Raw genomic sequence first — 24,668 nt, forward strand, 5'->3', positions numbered from 1 at the left:
AATAACAACAGTGCTAATGGAAAGAAGATGGCCTCGGTGTCAGAGGACACGGATTAGCCAGAATGGAAAACATGAGCATGAATATTAGGATTACATTGAACGAATGACTTTGAATTTGTCTCAGCTTCAGTTTCAATTAGCGGCCTTTATTATCAACCTCGAAGGTGTCCATCAAAACCTCTGAACCCTCCCCATTCAGCCCCAGCATGCAAAGCTTGTGACCACACAGGCACACCAGCTGTTCTTGCAATATTTCTAGGGAACACCTCTCTTTTCTGGGAGAGGACAAGAAGCTCAGCTTGTAGAGGGAAAATTTGGCAAACTGAGATGGATGGCGACAGGTTTTTGTCCTGTCAGCATCTTTGCTCTGGGCCTTCTCTCCTCTTTTTGCATTTCAATAAATTGCTTTTCAGCTAGATGCTACCTCACTGCCTTATTGGCATGCAGGGAGGCAATGCGCTCATCTCTAGGACGACCTAGCGCCCATTTACTTACACAATTTGTCTGACATTATTGCCCTTCCCTTGACGCCATGGGCTCGTGGCAAACACAAGTGTATGATGTGCAGACGTGCACATTAAAGCAGAGTAATGGCTCTGCATTTATAGGAATAAAGTTTCTAACAGCCCTTTTTTTTTTTCTCAGCGGGAGAACTATAAAAGCCATCTGGAGGTGGTGGGGGAAATGGTGAAGGGTTAGTGGGAGAGTAAGGTAGATGAGTTAGTGAGCCAGTGAAGGTTGGTTTATGGGGTAAGCGGGTGAGTGACCAAGAGACCCAAGTAGGTGAAAAAACAAGCGAGTGATTGAGTTTGTGGGTTCACAAGCAAGCAGGCTTTGAGCTGGTAACGGTGTGACTGCTGGACTGGGCTGGAATCCCAAGTAAGTTTTGTGGTATTAGTCCACTCTCAATTCATAAGCTGTCTCTCGGACATGTCAGGCTGCTACTGACCTTTCTCTAGTGGAAGGATGGCTCATAGTCCATAGATACTCTGCCTATAGTGCAGTGCTATGGATTTAGAATGATGAATCTGTGTGGTATGGTTACCTCCTCCATAAAATGAGTCAGACTTTAATCTGATTGATCCACAGGTGAATATTCTCTGCCACCCAACGGTCACACACTACTGAGATAGGTTACAATGAGACATATAGTAGGACTGAGCTTGAGTTACAATTGGCAGGTCAATGCAGGATATAAATTTGGATCATTGTGGCTTGTTCATACAAAACAAGACAATGAAAAGGAAAGACTTTTTCGGAATAACAAAGTCAGTTAACAGTGAAAATCAGGACTAGATCTAGATGTCTGTGAAAGGTACTTACAAAGGCAGCAAAAGATGTTGAACATCACAGGCAATGGTTATTGAATATCACTTTAGGAGTATTTCAGGTGAAATACTACAAACCTTTGGCTTTGAACTTGGCTGTAACAATACTCTCCCATTGAAAGAAAATATATGAATATATGAAAGAATATGGTTTATATATGGCAAAGTATTAGCTTGTTGTAAATAAATTAACAACAAATTGCAGCACAGAAATAACAAAGATATGTTTGAGGTAAAATGATGTATGCTGAAAGAAAGGTTTGAAAAGTTTGGATGAAAATTTCAATACTGTAAACTAGATAGGAACGTAACCTTGCACCAAAGATAGTTTTAATCCAATATCTGCAGCGTATGTGGTGATGTCAGGACACATGACCTCTTCAAAAATGTGACCATGTGTTCTCAACTATAAGAAATGTACAGTAGGCTGTGTGAACCAATCAGGGCCATGACTTTTGACTTGTGTTTACTATAGACAGCAATAACAACCAGAAGTACCCAAATAGGTGGGTACATAAGGTCAATAGGGGGTGAGTATTTAATATTAAAAATATAGGAATTGGATGGAGTATTCCTTTAAGATAGGCCGCTAGACGCTTTCAGCACTACATGTAAATGTTGAACTACCCTTTATTTATATTAGGTAATCGGATGTGTATTTTTATTCACACATACATATGCATTATTTAAAAAACTAATAGTCTGCTTGGTGCTACAACATGCATTATATTTCTATGTTTTGCATTTCTGTAGATTATATTACAACATCTACCTACAGATTTATTACCGGCATTAATACTTCATGTGATGGCACTACTTTTTTTATGTCATAGTGTCAAAAAACATCAACAAATGAGTAAAACTGAATCACTGAAGTGATCTCAGAAACTAGCAGGAAGCTTTTTGTGTCTTACTACAGTATACAATCAGGCCAACAGTATAACAGTCACCGATTTGTCTAGGAGGGAAGTGAGGGGGAAGCTAAGCCACAGGTACATTCAAAGGGATGATTTCAAGTCTTACTCAGATATGCCAGGGGCAAGGTTAGAGCCAATTTTCTCATCTTTACAGTTGAAGGTAATCCCATAGCTAGTAGACTGGCTAATTAACTGAATATACAACTGTCGTGTTGTCGTGTTAGGAAAGCAGAGGTTACATTACAGGCATAGAGGTGAGAGAATGAATATGGCTTTGTGCTGTAATATATAAACAATGGCCCGGGGTAGAGATGTGCAGTATAACCAGAATAAACTCTACACCGGTTGAAGTATGTGCCCTGATGGATTTGGCTACACCAACTGTTCCTGTACAGAATGGATTTTAAATGTCATGTCAAAGTGCACTGCAACCTTCAGCTTGCTGCGTGTTAACCAGTGAGCATACGCTTTCCTTTTACACTAAAACAAACACACATTTGCATGCTAAGAAAAGGGCGGGTGAAGAAATTGAGTCAGACAGCGCAATGGAGACAGGAGCAAACCATGAAGAAATATGTCAGCAAGTATGAGGAATGTTTGAAAATCTGCCCCGGCTTTGACACAAGTAGCGCTAGCACTGGTGTAAAGAGAAAAACCACAATGCAGACTTTGTTGCCCGAGTCCCTGTCCTAATGATAAGACAAGTCAGTTGTGGTAGGACAGTGAAAACACAGGGTACATGGTACATAAAAAACAGACTCATGCATTTCACCCAAAATAAAATCCTGAACAGCTGTTAAACAAACAAACAAACAAACAAACAACACACACACACACACACACACACACACACACACACACCCTGTGCAGTGTGATAAGCTCTTAATTTCCACTAGGTATGAAACTCCCATGCACAACCGCTGTAAACTATATTAATAGTTAATTGATCATAACTTTAACTTCAGAGGGTAAATTGCTACTATCCACGATATATGTCATTAACATCAATATTCAACATATTCTTTGATATAAACTTCATGTCATACTGCCCAGCCCTAGTCTGGGAGAGGGATGAAAGTGGGCAACAGCACTGTCTCACAAGAGGTCTGTCCACCTCATATAACACCGGCTGGGTAAGCTCTCTCTCAACATCTCCCATGTCCCTCCCAGCCCCACTGGGGCCTCAATTAAAAACTCCTCTGATGTCTAGTAACTGACAGAGACTCCATCACTTCCACACATCCCTCTCCACTGAGAGTGGCATTAAGATGTTGGAGGCAGAGTGGACTATTGATTTTATTCTTCTCCTTTTTTTTTTTTTTTTTGGTTGCTCCATTTCTTCACTAGGCCATCTTTTGCAATGCAGGCGGAACTTGGGTGCAACACTCAGTTTACACTCAGTTGTGCTGTCTACATTTTTAATTAGCTTTAAAACAAGAGCTGCCTGTGAGATGCTGAGAATCTGTAGCAGAGAATCACTAGTGACAGCCATCAGTACCAAAACAGACTATCTGGCTAGTTGATAATGCCAAGTAGAGGACCAGGAGCAGGATGACCAGGACAAATAAGTATTAAAGGACTAAAGAGCCATTTAAAATAAAGAGTATGCATTGATCCTGCTAGACAACAAAGAAAACTAAATTCTTTACCTGAGCTTCATCTGATTCCTCTTAAAGCAGTATTAATTTTTTTTTTTGCCACTTGTGAGCATTGCAATATACTGTAAAAATAACACTGACATATTATCATCTAAACAAGCTAACATGAGCAACGTTGCCTAGCAGACATAAAGCAATAAGCATTCATTTGCAGTCATATTTTTGGAAACCCGGACAAATGTAAGTCGAATATCAGTCTCCTTTTATCTCTGTTTTGGTCTCAACCAACTCCTAGGAGAAATATATTGTCAGCCGGCCATTTCGTGCTAGTCAAGTAGCGTACATTGGGTTTATCTGAGCTTTTTCGCTGAAAACAGCTGCCTACCAGACAAAAAGACAAAACAATGAGCTGAAAGGCACCACAGTGCTCCGTTTATTATCATTTATTATCATCATCATTAAACCTGATCCAGCTTTTAGCGTTATTTTATCAGTGCATATTCACATGCTGCCGGTGAGAAATGATAGTCATTTCCCACAGGTAATAAAGTGCACAGATGGGAAGCATAAACAGGGCTCATTTCACATAGAATACTTCAATGACATATAGAGACGAACACCAAGTAATATTCGATCCACATAGTACTGAAAAAACCACGCTAACATGGTGGATGAGCCACAGCTCCTTAGTGCACATTCCAATGGCTCATTGCACCAAGAACAAACTGCAGCTTGAAACTCTCTGCAGTCAGTCTGTGAAGTGCACACCTATTGCTGAAACAACTCCTGTGTTACATCAGTATAGTGCAAAGTGGGTGAGAAATATCATCCAGGATATGAACTTTAACATGACACTTATTGAACCATCCATCCGAGGGTTCATTTAGGTCAGGAACACACCTAGTAGTTGCACTAGCTTTTGTAATCGTCTTTCACATTTGCTTTTTGTCTCTTTAGATTGCTATGAATCTGTAATGGCCCAGTTAAACAGCATCAGCACTTAGTCCTTGTATCTGGTGTGCTCTAGTTATAAAATTGTCTTAACTCTTGCAAAAACTTTTTATAGTCATTGTTGATTCTCTCTGATTTTTAAGTAGCAATGTTTGTAAACGAAGCCATAGTTCAAATCCACAGGAACAGTTGCTGCTTACATGATAACATCTCTGAATACAAAATGGCAGGATGTAAGCTTTACCTATATCACAAAGCAATGCAAGTTCTATCCTTAACATTAAAGAACTGCCTGGACCGCTTCAAAGAGCACAAGTTCTTAGTATGCTTCTCCCACTGCAGTATTACTAGGAGAATATATAATGACAGATTTTTTTAAAAGACATGTCTCTGTATGTCTTTGCCTTGGGCTCTCATTATAAAACAGCATTTCTCATTTTCCTCTGCTGCAGTCTTTGGTGGCTACTGGAGAGACAGATGAATATTCTCATATTCTCGAGCTAAGCCGACCTCAGACTTTGGAGCAGGTCAGCTCATTCCTGTTAACTGTTCATCTCAAGAACAAAACCGAAACCTCTTCAGATGATTACACAATAATTTGCCTAGTTTGAAAGCAAGCAAATACAAACACCATAAAGTTGCTTCCAAGGAGATCAGAGGTCATGTTTAGCTATTGTATAATGCCCCTAACACCCTTTGTGCCAGCAGTGATATGGTGCCTATTTGAGGACATTTCTCAGGGCAGATCCTTAGCAAAAAGAGCCTTTAAAATCTTCCCATAAATATATTATTTATTATTTATAAGAGCATTTCTAAGAAGGCGATGTGCATGTCAGTGGAACGACGCATCTAAGAGTATGCTTAGTTTAAACAAAGCAAAATTTAAAACCACAAATATGGTTCATACGATACAATGGCAAAGTATAATTCCTCTATTATGTCTAATTTAACTTTTACAGTCTAATTAGTACCCTTATCACATATGTAGCTGGAAGGACTTAGCATAGCTTTGTGTCAATTTTTTTTGCAGTACCAAAACTTATTGCTAGATTAAATAAATGACTGCAGTCTGGACACTAGCACTGAAATCTACTGATAGGAAATGATTAAAAATAGGAATTTAATAAATATTACGCTTTTAAAAACTTAGCAACACAAAATCTTTTGAATGTCCATTAAGGGCTCAGCTAGATCAATACATATAGCTCCTCTTCTATCTAGTCATTTATTGAGTTTAGATCGTAAAACAGTTTCTTCTCTCCCTTTTGATTGTGTTTGAAGATCTTGTAAAAAGACCTTGTAACCCGGAATCACAGATCAAATTGGTAAATGTATCATAATTTATTACATAAACTGCATTCAAATGTAAAATTTATGGCACATTTACATTCTTTTTTATTGCAGTCATTTCACAAAAGCAAAAAGCTACTCGGGGCTGTGCTCTGACAGTTCTTTTAGAGGAGTCCCTAACAATGCCTCTAAGCTGTTCCAAAATCACTGTCAAGTACAGCTTCTCATGGCTTATTGCTTAAATATACTTTGTCTCCTTCCAGCACTTTTAAAATATGATATCTTGGACAGACTGAAAAAATTACTCTGTAAATCTCTCTCTCAGTGGAATATAGCTAATCACAGTCTCACAACTTGTGTGTAGCTAAGTTATTTAGCCTGAGAAAATGTTCAGCTGTTGGCTGAGAAAGGAGCTAGGGACAATATGTTCATACCAATGTCCCACAAGGGTAGCACTTTCCACAAAACTAATATATTATGACTAAAACAAGGCTAGCTAGAGCACAAATAAGGACGTTCATTCTCTCATTTACCATCAGATATCTACACTGAGGGCCTCGAGCAATGTAGGTCTAAGAGAGAAACAAAGTAAAAGAATAAACCTGACACTGATCAACTTTTAAACATCTAATGATAATCAAAATGTCAACAAATAAATAAAATACCTACTCTGATTAACAAATCAGACCATTGTTCTAGTTATGCAAGCTTGGTTGCAAGCTTTGAATAAATACTTACAGAAAAATATGTACATTTTCATAAAGTTTATATTGCAGAAAACAATCTACAGGGCTGCAGGCTACAGTTTGGCTGTCCTTGAACAAGGCATTAAGCCCTAAAACTCTGCTGTGGAGCTAGACGGTGACAGGCAGAAAAAGTTTCTGGTTGTTCCCAGGTGTGAGTTTGTGATCCAGGCCACTGCTATAAACAGCATGCATGCTAAGCAAGCATTTTCTGGGTAAATAAAAACAAAACTTACTCTTTCTCTTGGACCATGGCTTGGAGACAACTTTCTTTCAACAGAAAAATAAATGCATGGAGAACAATAGTCACAATTTTCCAACAGGCTTATGGGTAGCCACTATCATTGGTACAGGGCTTGATTGTAATCACAGCTAAACAGGTTGTTATAAGGAGATTATAAATGTATCTGCACATTTTACACAATACTTACTGTCTAAACTACTTCGAAACACGATTAAGCAAGTCACATTTACTATATGTGGAGGCCAATGTGTCCAAATGCGTGCAATGCATACTATACACCCGGCTTAATAGCACACATACAACAGAATGGGTGATCATTACTTCTCACAGCAATTAGTACCTGACACTCTGTATTGTTCCTTTTTTTAGTTACACAATCGACCTCTATAGCCCCCACTGCACCCAAATGACAGGGAGACCTTCATGCAAATGTGAAAATGAGCTTGTCCTCTTTTTCCTCCTTTCTTATCATATTTTTACACCATTATGATGCACACTACTGCCGTCTTTGAAGCTGTCTGCCCCTTGCTTTAAAATGTATGATAAATAACAAGAAAGTATTGTGAGAAACATTATTTAAGACTTTCTTGTAAATCAATGGCAGATTTACAATGTGCAGGATTACAACTTGAATCCTATTTTTCTATATAACCTTGACAGCTCCTTATTCTGCTTTTGGAGTACCGGCACTAATTCTTCCAGTGGTACGCACAATACAAAACAGGACACACTTACTTTCATCTCTGGATGTAAGCCATCACTCTGCTGAAGCAGCACATATTTCAAAACTATACCCAGTTACATCATCGCGCCCACAATGTCATCACATTATGTCACGTGGCTTTTCGGAGCAGTGAAATATTAAAATCCAAGGACATCAGTTGTCTGCTTGCCTGGTGTGTCATTGAGCAGGTGTATACACATCCTGCAACATATTCAATAGATATATCATTGAAAATGGGACATCCTTTTTATACAGTACATAGTGCAAAAAAAGTGTAATACAAGTGTGTGCCTCATTTATGAAATTCAGTCAGTTTTCTCCATCTCCATTTTACATGACAACATTTCTAAAAAAAAGAAAAAAGCAATTGCAAATGCCTAGACATGTTTAATGTTTCACTGAATATGGAAGTTAAAAAATTATATTCATGGTGTATTAAAGAAACGTTCTGTGCTGAGGGTCAGAAGTTAGAAAAAAATAAAAAATAAAAGTTACAGCCGACAGCTGGTTAGCTTAGCTTAACACAAAGACTGGAAACAGCTAACCTGGCTCTGTCTAAAAGTAACACTAATTACCTATCACCAGGGATACGTTTTTTTTCCTGATAGGCATATTTTGTTACCTTTGGACAGAACCAGGCAAGTTGTTTGCACTTGCTTCCAGTTTTTGTGCTAAGCTAAGCTGTCCAGCTGCTGGTTGTAGCATTATCGTGCATTTAATTGACAGATATGAGAGTGGTATCAATCTTCTCATCTAACTTTCCACCAGAAAGTGAATAAGCACATGTCGAACTATTCCTCTGAATCATATCTAGAGTATCAGCAAAGCTGTTAAATTTCTACTCCCCTTCCAAACATCAGTCTTCAGCTTGGTTGAACTGAATTTCTTGGTTCCAACAACACAGCCAGAGTACTCTGAAACACTCTTAGCAGTTTAACCCTGTTTGGATTGCTTAACCCCTTTAACAACCACATCAGGAAAACGACCCAACATTACAAATGGCATCACTCTTCATCTGGTGGAGTAAGTGGCTGAAAGCATCGAGACAGATACATTATAGATATGACAGACTCTTGCGGTGTGGGTCACTGAGCTGTCTCGGCTGTTGACAGAGAGTTGCAGTTACTGCGGCAACACACACGAGGAGGGCAAGTCATGAAATTAAACACAGTTGACAATATTAATAAGGTAAGAGGAGCGAGTTTGTTTTCCTCATGGACAGTTTGTCTGTAATGAGCTGCAAGTTGTCAGGCTCTGGGGAGACAGGCGTGGCTACAGAGTCCGAGCTAGTGGGAAGATATTAATGCAACCTGAAGGGGATGTGAGTCATCGCAAGCTGCTGTCCATTCAAACTGGTATCATAAGGAGCACGGCCGCAGCATGGCTTAATCACAGTCATTACTGTGATATTTGACACTGGGGTTGAAATGAAGGGCTCTATAATAGGTGTGTTTCTTATCACACAGTGAGTCAGTGGGTGCTTACGTATTTTTAAGTCAAGCTGTCAGCACGGAGGGAGGTGAGCAAGTCGAGCACTACGCCCGCTCGAAACTCCTCTCCTCTGGGACACAGCCACACTCAGTCCGTTCTTAACTTCCATTTCACACTTGGTAATCAATTACTGGTCTCTAGAGCTATCGAAGAAAGAGCTACCTATCCTGAGAATAAGCTAAATCTCTCAACGCCTTCTAATTGAAAACACATTATATCGCTAGACAATGCTCTTTGTGTGTAACCAGCTACTAATTTGGACTGTTTGCATGCACAGAACAAAGCAATTTACTGAGGTTCCAAACATTCTTTGCAGGACAATAATTCATGGTGTTATCAGGTGCAGAGTTTAAACATCAAATAAACGGGCTGAATAACTAAATAAGCAAACTTTGAAGGTGTGCCCAGACGTTTGTTGGTGGCTATTCTCCCAGTGACTCTGAAAAGCTGAAACTAATATGATTTCATATCGTGAAGCCAAGACTGATGCCAGACCTCCCGAAACCAATCCCTCTTACAGGATTTAGCGGGAGCTGTGTGAAATGTACACTGCAGGGCCCCACCGGTCCCAATGATAGTCCTTGCTGTGAGTCCAAATCAAAATGAACCCGATCAATAACAAAAGAGGGCTTTTGTACGTTTACTGCCCTCATAAATACAGTGTCCTGAAAAGGAAAGCGAGGGAGGCCAGAGAGAGACAGGTTTCCACCAGGACGGGCATAAAGATGTCAGACTGCTGTTTGTGAGAGGGTGGCAGACAGTGGATATGATCACACTGCCATGATATGATGGTCTTGGAGCAAAGATGGACCTTGTTTTTTCTCACATGCATGATGACATACAGAAGACAGAAATAAACTGTATTATGTATTCACATAAACAACACTTTGTGCACATGCATATAGCCATAAACACCGAGACTGATGACCTTATCTTACAGAGCAAATGCAAAAATACACAAACTCATGGTCCACGAAGAATATATAGGAATAGGAAGGTTGCTTTTTTATTATGGCAAAGAAAAGCATTTTAACACCCAACCAGGGTAAAAAAAACCTTAAATTCTAAGAAATCAAGATGGCAGAGGGGACAAAAATAAAAGGAGGAAATAAATCCCAGCACAAAAGAGAGGAGTCTATTTTATCTTTCTGATTGTGCCGTCCTGAGCAGAGAGCAGCACACAGACCAGAAACTGCCCACAACTGAATCCAACCCAACAATCCCTCAGAGTCGCTAACAGTAAGACTGGGAGCATGACAAATAACATTGCCTGGGCCATAATACAGGGATAAAAATTTCCTATACTGAAAGCCCTGAAGTGGACGTTCAAATATCTTAGAGCACTGACAGCGGCAATTGGCCCAAGTTAATAATCCTGATAGGAATTAATGTGCTGACAATGGTGCCATTGCTGCCTACCTGAATTTATTTTAGACTGCCTACATTACTTCATCTGTCTATTCGGTTGTTTTCCCTGGCTGGGTTCCTGATAACGCGGAGCACGCATTCAGCAAGAGAAAGAAGGCCTATTTGTGCACTGGACACTAATTAATACAGTGCTCCATCGGGAAAGTTGCCTGCTTGCTGCTCTACTGACAACAGATTCATTTATACTGCTGTTTTCTGCCTCTCCGAAGGCAGTGTTAATTGCATTTAAATTAGCCCTTGTTCAGAAGAGAACAAGGACCAGCACAGCGGTTTGTTATAGAAGCTGAAAGCAAAAACATGATTTCAGGCAACATATTACCCCGAAGTTGATTGACAGAGCTTTTGACAGAAGATCCTACCACAGAAAGATGTAAACATGCTTCTAAAGTATTTCGTGAATAATTGCAATTACTGCAATTTCACTACAACGGTTACTCTAATGAGAGAGACTTTGAACCAGTAGATCCCTGCATCCCTCTGTTTGGCCCTTTGGCAATGCTAGTACAGCAATGTTTTTATTCCAATTTAAGACACAAAAATGTTTCAAACTGCCACACGATATGTTCATAGATTCAGAGGAAAAGAATAATGTATAACAATATTCAGAGAAAACATTCCTTGAGGGACAAAAGAGGAATGAGCGTGGAAGTGTGGCAGGTAGCTATTTAGATGGCAACATGATGTCAGGATCAAGCTCTAAAGACGTAATAACATAGTCAGGAAAAGAGGGCAAGAAGCAAGTAGGCACATGTCTAATGAAGAAAAGAAACGTAGTAATGAATAGCTAAAAACGCTCTCACGCAGACCACCTACCATTAACACCTGTGTTAGATTCCATTTCCACAGTAAAGGTCAATGTTTATATAGCAATTAAAGATGTTTTTTAACCTTGAAGGTTGGTTTAGCATGCACGTGCTTCACAATCACACAGTAACAAACATTCTCCTTGCGGAAATGTGCCCCACACAAACAGTGTCGTACCTGGAGGAGAATAAAGCGGATTATAAAAACACTCTCCAAGAGAAACTAAGATATCTGAAGGAAACTGAGGGGACCTACAGAAAACTGAGGAAATGTTTGAATGTGGTCTAGAAAAGTACAGCGTAATCCTCAACGGCCACGTGTCCTCCATGTTTATTTCTGCACCGGGGCCCTTCATGAAGTTGATTGAGTCGTGCAATACTTTAGAGGGTGTGTACTCTAGTAGATTCAGGGGAGATTAATACTAGCAGCAGAGTCAGGCTGGGTGAGGGTCCATGACAGTAGGTTAAAAAATCATTATACAAACAAGGACACACAGTGACGTTGATATACGGCAACTACAAAATGACCCAGCGAGCTCCATCCAGCTGTGCCGCTTAAAGGCAAGAACAAACAGCAGCTTATATTTGCAGATAGACATAGCACAGATTCTCATTAGACGTCGTCTAACGTCTTTCAGTCGTGCCTGCTTACTTCATACCACATAATAGAAAGGAGAGTGTTTAGCAAGCTTTAGGTTCCAGGACAGTAACAGGTAGTCCTGTAGTATCCAAAATATAAACCCAATCATCCCCGGCCTGTGGGGCTAACATTAAGCAGCATCTCACAACACCCCCCCCAAGCTGTTTGCCACACAGATACTGCAACAATAAAATGACCAGTACCAAGAAAGTCAGTCAGTTCCAGAAAACTATCACTGCTTTCCTTTTTGGGCAGTTTTGACCAGGTAAGTATACAGGGACACCACAAGTCATAACAGGGACACCAGGGACACCCTCTCCATGTATATGCTGATTTCCTAGACAGACAATTAACACTTATGACCAAGTGCCATCAGGTAAGACACAAGTAAGATATTTAGAAATCAATGAATTCACTAAATCTTTAGAGACATTTTGTGTTGTGGGCTACAAAAAAAACCTGACCTTTCCAGTAGCTCCATACACTTATACGTCGTTGGGATGTGTGAGGGAACGAGGGGGGCAAGGAATCCCTCACAAACATGAGGAAAGCAAGCCAATGCCACACAGACGGGACTGAGACTGCGAAGGAAATCTGGGATCCTCTTACTGCGAAGCAACAGTGCTAACCACTGAGCCACTGTGTTGCCCAGTGAAAGCCAGAGAATGCCAGCTAGATAGTAAAATTCAGCAAAAAGTCTTCTCCACCACGTGGGGTGAGCTCCCTCCCCGTCAGCGAGTCCATCTACTGCCTGTCAGGCCATAGTGCCACAACTCTGAGCTCAGCAAACGTTTTCGTCTCCATCTTGCTTTCTGTCATCCACTTCTCACCCCTCCTAACCCTGTCTCCCTAGCTCCCTCTCTCTATCTCCCTGCCTCATCTCTCTGTCTCCTTCCTTTCCCCACTCTATATATCTCCATCCGCACACTGTTCACTGTAAATGCTGTGCCAGCAGAGTGATGCCGGGGAAATGGCGCCATCCTCATTGAGAGAGCAAGCAGACGGAGTGGGGGTGGTGCTGGAGGGGGTGTTCAGTGACAGGCCCTGAAACCCAGCCATCAGACAACACACTGCAGCAATCACACAGCTCCAGTAGATGGGATACACAGCTAAAGCTCCACATTCAGGAAAAGGATCAGTAAAAGAAATTATAGGATATAGTCTCTTGATCCCCCAAAACTACAAAAACATTATTCTTTTTTGAGGAGAACAAAGTGGTCAGGATAGGCTGAGAATGTGAGACAGTGCAAACCATCACGACAGGTGGAGGAGGATGGTGGTTGTGGTGGTGGGGGGGGCTGGCTAGGCAAGCAGACAGGCCACGGTTCATTTGAGGACTGAAGCTGTTCCCTTCCATCATTCAACTGTTCATTAATATCAGCTGTTCCTATGGGTCTCCTCGCAACTAAGCCTTGCTGCACTCTGCAATATCTATCAATATCCCAGCAACAGAAGAACACCACCTATTCCAGAGCCCGGCTTAAAAACTGACCAGCACTCCACAGGGCGTGTTTACAAAAATAACCGCCTCTGAGATGACTGATAATTGGGTGCATGTGCCGTGTGCATACGTTATTGACAGTCTGGATGTTTCTGGTGAGGTAGTTAAATTGGTGGTGACTATAAAAGAGGTAAGATTAACATGGATGACTTAACACAGAGACTCTAAAAGTGTAGCTCATGCCAGCCCTCATAGTGTTCTGCTCAGTGTGGGTAAAGGGTTCATTTTCTCAAAATTAACCTTGTCAAACTCCTGTTCTGCCTGGGGGAGATTTGTATTACTATTGCAATTTTTCAAACAGGGATTGAGGAGAGTGTGAAATTTTAACATGCTTGTTCACTCCCTATCCCCCTCCTCTCTCTTACTCAGTTTTTTTTTTACTCATAGTCCATTTAGAATTTTAAGCAGATTTCACCCATTCTTATAATAGGATTCTCCCAGTCCTGAGTGTGGTGTGCAGTGTGCTGTGTTTGTGAGTGTATACAGCAAGCAAGAGTGCTCGCTGTATCAACTCAAGCTCGGCGCACTCCACACTCTGCTACTCCAGCAGAAGAGTTCTACTGGGTCAAAATTAATTACAGAAGCTGTTAAGCACACACCAGCTGTTGTAAACAAATGCAAATACATTTTCATTTCAAACAAGCCCCCTTGTATCGCGGCACACAAAATACTGTAAATCTTCTGTGTGTTTACTAACAACTTGGGCTATCGTCAAGCTGTGCCGGCGTTCCTACAGAGAAATTACTCTTATTCGTGTACACCCAACTGCTGAGAATCACCATCACCACTGTTTTAATGAAGGGTTTTCCCCAGTTTTGGTTGCTCCTTTTGCCATCCCTCTTTCAATCTTTACTTTCCTAACACTAAAATATCTCCATTGCTCCATGGCCGAACCTCTCTTTTATCAGTCTCTTTTGCTCTTGGGCATGTTCTCTGACTGGGTTTGTATGTTTGTTTGTTTGTTTGTTTCCTTTATTTGATTCTGTTTGCAGTACAGCGCTACCACCAACTAAAATGAAAATGACAAAAGGCAATGAAAAACTGCTCTAATATTGGATTTGATCCTTGTAGTATTAGGGCGGCAAACTAACTAAACTAATTTATTATTGTCTATAAAATGTGCATAGTGAAAAATGGCCTTAACGTCCCACGGATCAAGGTGACTTCTTCAAATATTTTGTTTTGTCTGACCAAATGTTTAAAATCTAAAGATATTCAGTTCACAAAGAGTAAATGTCAAAAACATTATTTTTGTCACAAATAAACAGGAACAAAAATAAAATAAAAACAATCAAATAGGTTCCAAAGCCTCAATAGATAGAGAGACTGTATATATTCAATAATAATAATAGAAATTCATAAATTTTTGTTCACTACCAAATACAATAAATTTATTTTTGACAATCGGTACTAATTTGTTAATTCTCAGCCATTTAATAATGGTATGCAACTGTAGATTCTCTCAGCTCCAGTAATGTTGGTGAAGCACAGAACAAAGTTGAGTCATCTGCGCACATAACTACATCAGCATTTGTTACAACATATGGTAAATTATTTAACTGAAACACCACATGTTATTTTTTTTCGCTGCCATTGAAAAATACTTGCTTTATTCATCCAGAGAGGCAACTCTGAAAGTGAAGAACTATTACATTTAAGCTTGGCAATAAGAATAATATATTCAATGACATCAAAAGCCAATCCAAGAGCACAGCCCCGACTGTTTCTGGTCATCCATATGAGTTACCCATTGATCAATGACGTGTGCTAATGCAGTGCTAGTGCCCTGGTCTATAAGCATGCTGTGCTATTGTAAGTCCATTCCTGCCTACATTTCATTAAAAATTATCTTCTGAAGTGTCTTATTCAGCACAGGTAGCATGGAACAAGTAAAACCTGCGTTTCCATTCTTGGGTAAATGTAGGATTTCAGACTCTTTCCAAAGCTCTGGACAGGTCCCACTGAGAGAGCATCTATCAAAAATATGACAAATAGGTTTGGAAAGCAGCCTAGCTGCAACTTAAAACAAGCACCATCCAGTTTATCTATACCAACCATACTCAATTGCATTCTGTTAATCTGATCAAATGCAAAACAATATGTTTTATCGCTCATAATATTGCTAACAATGGGGCTACATGTTATGTTGACATAAATTCAAAATTGCATGCAAGACCTTAAGCTGTCTAATTTGTTGAAGAAGTATTTGTTGATTTGCTACATCACAGTTTTCCATACTTTTTAATAACATTTACAGGGCTACATTTTTTTGTTTATAATATTCTTTTACAATATTCTAGTTTTGATGTAATTTAACTTTTTCCACTTACAATAAGAGCTTCTATCTAAAAAGCACCCTGATTTATGAGCAGCTATCTTGGCTTTGTACCTTTGCAGCACTAAATATCTCAACTCATCAAGCCAATTGTGCACTACCGCACTTTACAGACTTGTTAGTGGAGCATGCTCATCCACTAACTTTTATATGGCCTGCAGTAAACAATCTTAACTCAACATTTGGGCATTTTAGTTTTTCTTGTTGAAGTGATCAAATTACAGTCACAGCATCCCACTGCTACCGATACTGCCTGAAGACAGCTCAAGTATGTTAGTGAAAAGTATGATCAACAGAGGTTAAAGTTAAACACTGTTTATGGAATATGGTAATCAATTCCTGTAGGCTGAGTCACAACCTAGGTAAGATAAAAATCCGTCATAGAAAGCAACTTCTTCGGGAGATTACCTGGTATCCATTCATTAAGCCATCTAGTTCTGGGTTGCTAGAGAGCATTTGTTGAACCTTCTTCTTTGCAATGCCATTAGTTAAAAGGTTTATCCTCTTGCACTAGTTTTCTAAGTTCGGAGGCCCTTCTAGTTAGCCGGTTTCGCCTGCTACCTCAAGTCCCCAGATACCATCTGAAACAGGATCTGGTCCAGGTGATAGCCCTAAGTGAACTCCCACCAGTAAGTGCACTAAACTGTCAGCCAAAATCGAGGACCATTCCATGCACAATCATGCTACCAATCCATCACTCACAGAGACTCTTGACTCTCGTCCTTTCCCAGGGTTGATTCAACTATTACGTGTAATTATCACACTCTTAGTAGCATCCACGCTGACAAGTAGTCTTGTTTGTCACTACTTTCATCCAAAGATGACAAAAATATTAGATTATGATGACATTATTGCAACCCTGAAGACCAAGCCTCAATGTCTTGCACTCTGAAGCCATCTAATAGCATGATGATTTAACTTTGGTACATAACAGAGTGTTTCTCCATGTCAAAATTTCCACCATCATGGAAGCTACTTGTAGAGTTAAAAGGTTTGGCTTAAAATGGATGGTTTTAAACTTTGGGAGTGTAGGAAAGACAAGGAGAAATTGGAAATGTCATTGTCACTGTTTCACATTTTTTCGCCTCCCTGAAAAAGGATAAAAATGCATGACCATTTTCATTTCCAATCCAGATGACTCAATCAACTTTTTTTTTTCCCAAATGAGTCTCATCTGTAGAGGGGAAATAGAGGAGACAAAAAAACTGACATCAAAGGTAATAAAACTATCAAATCTATTTCAACCAAACCTGAAATAGTGCATCAATCCAGCAAAGGTCAAAGGGTAATAGCAGCCACAGACTATTTTAACACTGCTACCTTACAGTCGTATTTCATTCTCACCATGTGTTTAATACTTTTCCACTCCCCCAATGGTCTCTCTGACTGGTTATCTGTGCTGTTTTGAAAGAGGCCAACCAAACTGTTAGAAAGGCCACCCTCCCTCAGCCATCCAGCAAGCTTGCCCTGCCAATCGGCCATCCTGTTTCCAGACAGCACAGTCATTTCCCAGCCCAGTGGAGCAGCACTCCCTGACCTCTGCCTCGACCTCCGCCTCAACAGACCGAGCTCCAGCACCAGCTCCAGCCTAGAGAGCAGGCTCAGGCCACCTCTACTTATTTATGAGCCATTTCACACAGTGCTGCTCCCATTAGAGACCCATCCTTGGCCCACCTTACACGGCACTCTCCTTGCACTTAACACATAGAGTACAGCACCAGGGCCAGGGGGGCATGTGCAGTGGGTGGTGGTGGGCGGGTTGAGGACACCATCAGACCTATGACATGGGCACTGTCACACACCCAGCTCAAGATTTCATCAAACAATCAGAAAAAGTCAAACATATCAGTCTACTTTGTGGTAAGCAAACATTTCCTGCAGACAGCTGCTAGGAGACCAATCACTCTAGCACAATGTTTTATTACTGTATTTCCTTTTGAAATATGTGATGAATAGCTATTTGACTATCCTCAGGGAAATAATCACCCACTGATCTAATTTAACGATGCACAAGAACTGATGGGTTATGCTTATTGAACCATAATTGGACATTTCATTACTTAATTTCGTTGAGTTGAACTGCTACTCTTAGCAGGAAACAGACTTAGAAAGACAAACCAAAAAGTCTCCAAAGCATAAAATCTGACAGATGGATTGATTCATGAAAGCATACGAGACTTTAATATGAAACTCTATCTATGCAGACTGAAAACAAGATTAGTCTTAGCTAGTAACATTCAAACACTGTAGAGAGCCAAAAATATTAGCGGGCTTACGCTGACTGAAGACATAGAAGCTACTTCCAGAGAAAGAGAGATGAAGACCAACACCCACCTGTGATTGTGACAGAGGCGTAGCTCTCCTCGCCTAGTAGTGGATTGATCAGTCGGCAGCTGTAGGTGCTATTGGGCTCCAGCACAACTGTCAGCACGCTGGTCATAGTGAACAGCCCTTCCTCATTGGCCACCACTGAATTGGTGATATTGTCCGTCAGGTTGCGCCCGCCCCCATCCTGCCATACCACGTCAGCTTGAGGATAACCACCATAGGCCACACAAGTCAGGGCTACCTCATCACCTGGACGCAGATTTGATTCGGGCTCCAAAGTCACTATGGGCTTGGAGTAGGGGGCTGAAAAACAGCAAGAGTACTCAGAAAGAAGAGATGGGGAGAGGTGAGGATTCATGGTCCGAGGGAGGAGGAAAAGAAGTGTGGGGTGGGTAAGGGTAGGTGAGGATGGGGAGAGGATAAGGGAGCAGCAGACACATACAGACTTTAGTTAGATTCTATGCAGTGAGAGTCACCCTGGGAACTGTTTGACATGATTCCTATTAAATTCTTAATTATATTTAGGGAGCTTAGCATAACACAGTGCTTAAGATCCCACAGACAGCATCTGTGGCACATCCTGATGCTGCATCCTTACACTCTAACACCGCTCCCTCTAGAGGGCCAAAGCACTGAGCCACTCCCAAAAAGGAAATATGGTACAAGCTGGGAGGCGGAGGTGGGCAGGCCTGGGAGAAAACTGGCAGGCTCAGAGATTTGGGACGACTCAGCCTATGGCATGGAAAAGAGCGTAGACGGGTGGGGGTGAGGGGTGAGTCGTCGGCCTCGGTTGAAATCACGTTCCTCCAATCCCCTGAGCTAAAACAGGAGTACAGAGGTGGCGGAGAGAGACGCTGCTGTATTCCCAGAACCAATCATTGCACAGCAAACAATGGGGTGGAGCTGAGGGGGAGATGAAATAAGTTTGTCTGAGCTGCTTTTTGAAAAGTGGACTCTCAACACAAAGACAGATTTAGCGTGGTACACACTAACTTCCCCAGCTGTCCATTTGACTGACAGGCAAAATTCCATCGAGGGCTCCTTTCATTTTCTCCCAGCACAGCATGAAGGAAGTCCACAATGTTAACTGTAAAAGCCGGCTAAAAATAGAGCATCTATAAATCTAATACGTAAAATGGAACCAATTTATCACTGTTGGAGACATTGTTTTCCCTCTCCCCAGCCAGGAGAAAAAAATTTATTCATTAACACCACCTAATGCACATCCATCCTTGGAGAATACAGGAACAATCTCACAACAGATATAGAAATGGGAGAAGGAAGGAAAGGCACACGGAATCATTATAAATAAATAAAAGGCTCTCAGCTGTGAAGGTGGGCGATGTAGTCGCACAGCAGAGAAGATGTTAGCAGTGGCTGATTGACCGTAACAACAGCTAATAATCAAAGTCAGCAGATATTGACCATGACAGAGACCACAATCAGCGCTTATTGACCAAAAACATTGCTCAGCAGCCCTGAGGAAACAATTTATCACCTGTTTGCGTCTCATGAGAAGAAATTATCATAAATCACCTTCTCTATAGTCAACTATATAATACATTTTATTGCATACTATTAGTGTATATGTGTGTAAAAGTACGGAGGTCAAATCACTTTCAATAAAATCAATCAGAAGTGTCACTACAATGAAAACACCAGCTAATTAACAGCATGTACCCTTTATCTAGTCACTTTATTTGTTTAGTTCTTGAGATCTTTATAATTACCTTGCAATCTAACATGTGTAGGTGTGTGTGTGTTTGTTTGTGTGTGTGTGTGTGTGTGAAATCAATTATATAATACTTTAGTTGGCTCTCTATCTTGGGCTCGGAGACAAATTATAGAAAGCTTGGACTTTTGAAGATATGGGTATTTACCAGGCAGGAGAAGCCTAACAAAAGATGCTATCATGTTGTATCAAGGGATATGTCCCATATGCACCCCCCATACTAAATTGCTAGAGTAACCCATACATTGAGGACTTATTATTTATTTTAATCAATTTATCTTTTAATTATTTTTCTTTATCATTCAATTTATCAATCATCTATAAAATCTCAGGCTGGTGGGAAATTGTTAACTTAATGTTGCTTTTTTTCCACATTTTTGCTTGATAAAATGACTCATCGGGAAAGGGAAAAAGGGGAGAGCAATACAACAGATGTAATTTACTGGTCATAAGTGTCCATGTATGCATTCATTGGTACGTCTCTACACGCGTCATGGATTTCACAGCTTGACTCACCGGCAACCTGGAGCAGCAAAGCAGCACTGCCGTAGTCCTGCACCCTGACGAAGCAGGTATAGCTGCCTTCGTCAGCCACCACCACCCTGCGCAACAGGAGCGAAGTGTTGCCCAGGCCCAGCTGGGCGGGGAACAGGCTGGTCCGGTTGGCGAAGCTCTCGGCCTGGTCCGCCAGCTGGTCGTGTCCCTCCCTGTACCCGTGCACACTGCGTTTGGTGTCTGTCAGCTGCCAGAAGATGGTCAGATCAGACAGGTTGAAGGGGGTGGCAAGGCTGAAGGAGCAGTTGAGTGTGGCATCCCTTCCATGGAGAGCCACCACTGGCTGCTCCGGGACGTGCACTTCCATCAAAGCTAAGAGAAGAGATGGGACATATGACTGATGTCAGTTATTAAAATTCTCTAAATTAAAAAACAAAGACAAAAAATTCAAAAAAACATTGCGTTTTACCTACTTACAGAGGGATGTGTTGTCGTGTATGTTTGTCAACCACAGAAAAATGTATTAAATACACAAAACCTTTCTTGCAATCATCTCAACTCCGCAGCCTTCACTGTGTCAATCTTATATACCAAACATCACCCATCTGTCACCTAGGTAGTCTAAAATAGACAATAAACAGTATTAGTAAATACTACTTGGCCCTAGTATAAACATACAGTATTCACTGAATCACAGCATTAATTCAGTGTGCAGTGTTCAAATATGACAGACTGACACCAAGTCAAATTTGAATGTCTTTGAAAAAAAATCAATGCAGCATTTTGAAATGTATGCTGTGTGACTGCTTCAGAAACATCCACTTTGTTTGTGCAGCATGGTAGCACGGAGCGTGTGAGACGAGATGAAGGCGAGAGGGAAGAAGAGGAGGGATCTGGAGGTAAGCATTAGGACTTTGTTTGTGTTCCTATAGGCTTTGCCTCCCGGCGATAGCTCAGTGCGCTGAAACTCAGCATTGGAAGCAACAACATCTGTATAGTAGTATTAGTTAAATCGTTAAGTTAAATAAAAAATTTAAAAAAACTGTTGGGGGGGGGAGTGGTATAACTGCAGCAAAACTCTTGGGTGTGTGTTTTGGTGGGAATGAAAAGTGACTTCACTCCTCACCAAAGGCTTCTGCTCAAAGGCTGCCCTTTTTTTTTTTGTGCATATGCATGTGTGTGTGCCTGTGTGTATTGTTTGTCTAGACTAGGCCAAGAGCAAAGAGTACACTGCATAATCATTCTGGATTAGTAGCCATCTCAGGCAGTCCAGAGTACATCCATAGTAGTCAGCATTCGCCATTGATCCCTGTCTGCTCTTATACAACTCTGGAGACACTCATCAGCATCACAGGGGAGAAAAAAAAAGAAAGCCAGTCGGCCCCTGGAGCAATACACTCTAATTTATGCTCATCCTCTCTAATTGTTATAATCACAGTGGCATTTTAGCCCCTCGCCCCTTTTTGAGCTCTGTCTATCACACAGCCAATGTCAATGTTGAATCGCTTTGCTATGAAGGAGATTTGTCTGCTGCAGAGGTGCAATAATTACTTCCCCTATCAACAACAAACAACTCTTTCATCTGAGAGGGTTCATATATGGATGGGTGTTGCTAAGTCAAGGCAGACCTATTTTCAATCACATTCAGCCATTCCCAGCAAGGTAGCCTCTCCACATCACACCCTCAGCAACCCGCTCATCTGTAGGAACAGTGCCACCTACTGCCCAACTTCGCAGGTGCAGAGAAGTGCGACAGAAAAATGCAGATTCCTGTCCAAATACCCCATGTACACCTAAACCTAGACTCTAAATATAAATCATTTAACAATTATGATCTAAAATATTTCAACTGCAAAACATTACATACATCTTTTCTTCATCTGGTATTGCATCAAATAAAAATAAAAACAAAAAATATCCTTAAAAAAACACCTGTTTTGCTATATATAGTCTACCACACCATTGTCACGGGTTCATGTGTCGGCATTACTATATTTTGAATGAAAATGTTGCTCCATAATTTTGACCTGGAGCAAATCAAAGCCTCCATACCAACCAGTTACACAACAATTATCTGACCCCCATGGTGAAAACCACAGAGGGTTTTCCCCTTTACTGGGATCACAAACGCTCTTCTGGTGCTGTGGGGGTTTTTCTATCGCCCCATATTGTGCCCACATTCACTCGGCTGGGCTACAGCACGGCAAACAATACAGAGAGAGTTATCAGGGCAGAGCATGGCAGGAGCAGGCAGCATTGTGCTGCCATCAATAGGGATAACTGAGCAAATTTCTGGAGTGTGTATTTTTGCTGTCTTTGGAGGTGGCCCAACCTTTGTGGTAATGAATAGGTCGCTGGTGTTTTTTGTAAGAGTGGAGGGTCAGTGACAGCCCTCTCCGAGACGTGCATGCTGAAGGAGGAGGAGAGAGAGCAATTAAATCACTCCCCGAGCAGCCCGAGATGACTCACACCACTGAGTTCATACAGGAAGGGGGAAGGGAAACAGAGAAAGAGAGGCCGGCGTCAAGCTCACACTTAAAGATAATATCTGGAAACAAGCCAAGAAAGAGGTTGTGGTGGAGCCTCACATACTAATCCCTCAACACGGACCAAAGCCATGTCAGAGAGGACAGAAAGATAGAAACTCCCTTTCTCATTCTACATCCCTGCCTCCTTCTCTTTCACTTACTGCTTCTTAAACCGGTGACCTACCAGTCGCTCCAAGGCCCTAGGAGGACGCAGCACTGCACAGAGACCTTGTGTAGGGACACCAACCTGCGCTTGAAAAGAGAATACAAGGGGAGCATTTTGCATTGCAGGGGGAGGGGATTGGACAGGAGAGCAGGGCAAGCTAGGCCAGCTGACGTCATGGAAAGCGCACATCTGATGTCCCATTCGTCAGAGGTGAAATACCACGAGCCAAAGCGAATCACTGCGCACTTGGCTGTTTTTGATATTCTGCTGTTTACCACAAACAGCGTGTTCCGTACCGCAGCTGACTGTTTGATCGTCTCTCCTTAGGTCTGCTCTCGACATGAAAAAAACATGCATTCTCCAGAGAGACAAGTGTAAGAAGCCAAGGTTGAAGATTATAACACAAGTGGTCTTTGGCAAGGGGGCCGGGCTGCACCTTGTAGCCGGGGGCCACGGTGTCTTCTCAGGGAGTAAGTGGGAGATCTAACGTCTCCCTCCTCCCTCTCGATAAAGAGATGCTCAGGAGCCATAGAGGGCAGGGTGGGAGACGTCAGGCAGTGGGGATTTACACACTGCACTTTGTGTTTATGGGCCTCAGCTCTGTTTGAGTGCCTGCGAGACAGAGACGGGCACTTTCACAGCCGACATGAAATAAACTCATTACAGCCTTCGCGAGCGTTGGCAACGGGCCCTGCTTAGCAGCGAGGCACAGGATGGGATGGCTAGAGAAGGCTGCAAGTGATCTTCATACCGCTCTCCACTCTACTTTCAAGACTACCCACCACCTTGTCACTATTAACACCTCCTTCCATCATGCTTTCCCCAGGTGCGCGTGGCATGGGTGCTGCTGGATTTGCTTCTACCGTGTTATTTGTATAGTAAGCTGATGCTAGCTAGGCACACGAGGTGAGCATGGAGGCTGAGTGCGAGACGGAGACAGCGTGGGATGCGAGCAGACAGCAAATAGGAGGATCACAGCTTTTATAGGGAGGGTGCTTGCAGGGTGACAGCAAGGCTGTTGGTAAATAAAATCCAGTGATATCTCCCATCATTCTGGCAGATACAGACGAGTGAGTGAGCATACATGCACCCACATGCACTTTAAAAAATACTGTACTATGTGCACAAAACAGGATAACTAGACTGGGATTATTGGCCTTAACCAGTCTGTGTAGTTAAATGTCGGTGTATGTTTTAAATAAAACAAAGCATACCTGTGTTGAGTTTTTTTTTTTTTTTTAGAAATGTTTCAACTTTGAATTATTGATATCTTCAGTGATTGACAGCGTACCTAGTAATAATGATTCAACGAAAAAGGCACAAAAACAAGTTGGAATAAAATCACTTACATGTAAATACACTATTAAAGCTTAAGTTCTTACTTTTCTGCTGTATTTTCATTTGTCTTTTGTCGCATTTTGGGTTT

The 24,668-nt window shown here is 41.5% G+C and overlaps 1 protein-coding gene across 5 annotated transcripts in view; it reads right to left on the reverse strand.

Moving 5' to 3' along the window:
• cd276 (CD276 molecule) overlaps positions 1-24,668 on the reverse strand; it is a 66,825-nt gene that overhangs the window by 28,921 nt on the left and 13,236 nt on the right. For all 5 annotated transcript variants that reach the window (XR_007880956.1, XR_007880955.1, XR_007880954.1 and 2 more), the window contains exons 3-4: positions 20,570-20,920; positions 18,328-18,624 (exon numbers count right to left, since the gene is read on the reverse strand). Coding sequence is in view for 2 of the 5 variants with exons in the window: in XM_051379767.1 (XP_051235727.1) it covers positions 18,328-18,624; positions 20,570-20,920 (648 nt within the window). In the remaining 3 variants the exon portion in view is untranslated. The remainder of the gene's footprint in view (positions 1-18,327; positions 18,625-20,569; positions 20,921-24,668) is intronic.

The sequence above is a fragment of the Dicentrarchus labrax genome, unplaced genomic scaffold, assembly GCF_905237075.1.
Source record: "Dicentrarchus labrax unplaced genomic scaffold, dlabrax2021, whole genome shotgun sequence".
Classification (NCBI taxonomy): Eukaryota; Metazoa; Chordata; class Actinopteri; family Moronidae; genus Dicentrarchus; species Dicentrarchus labrax.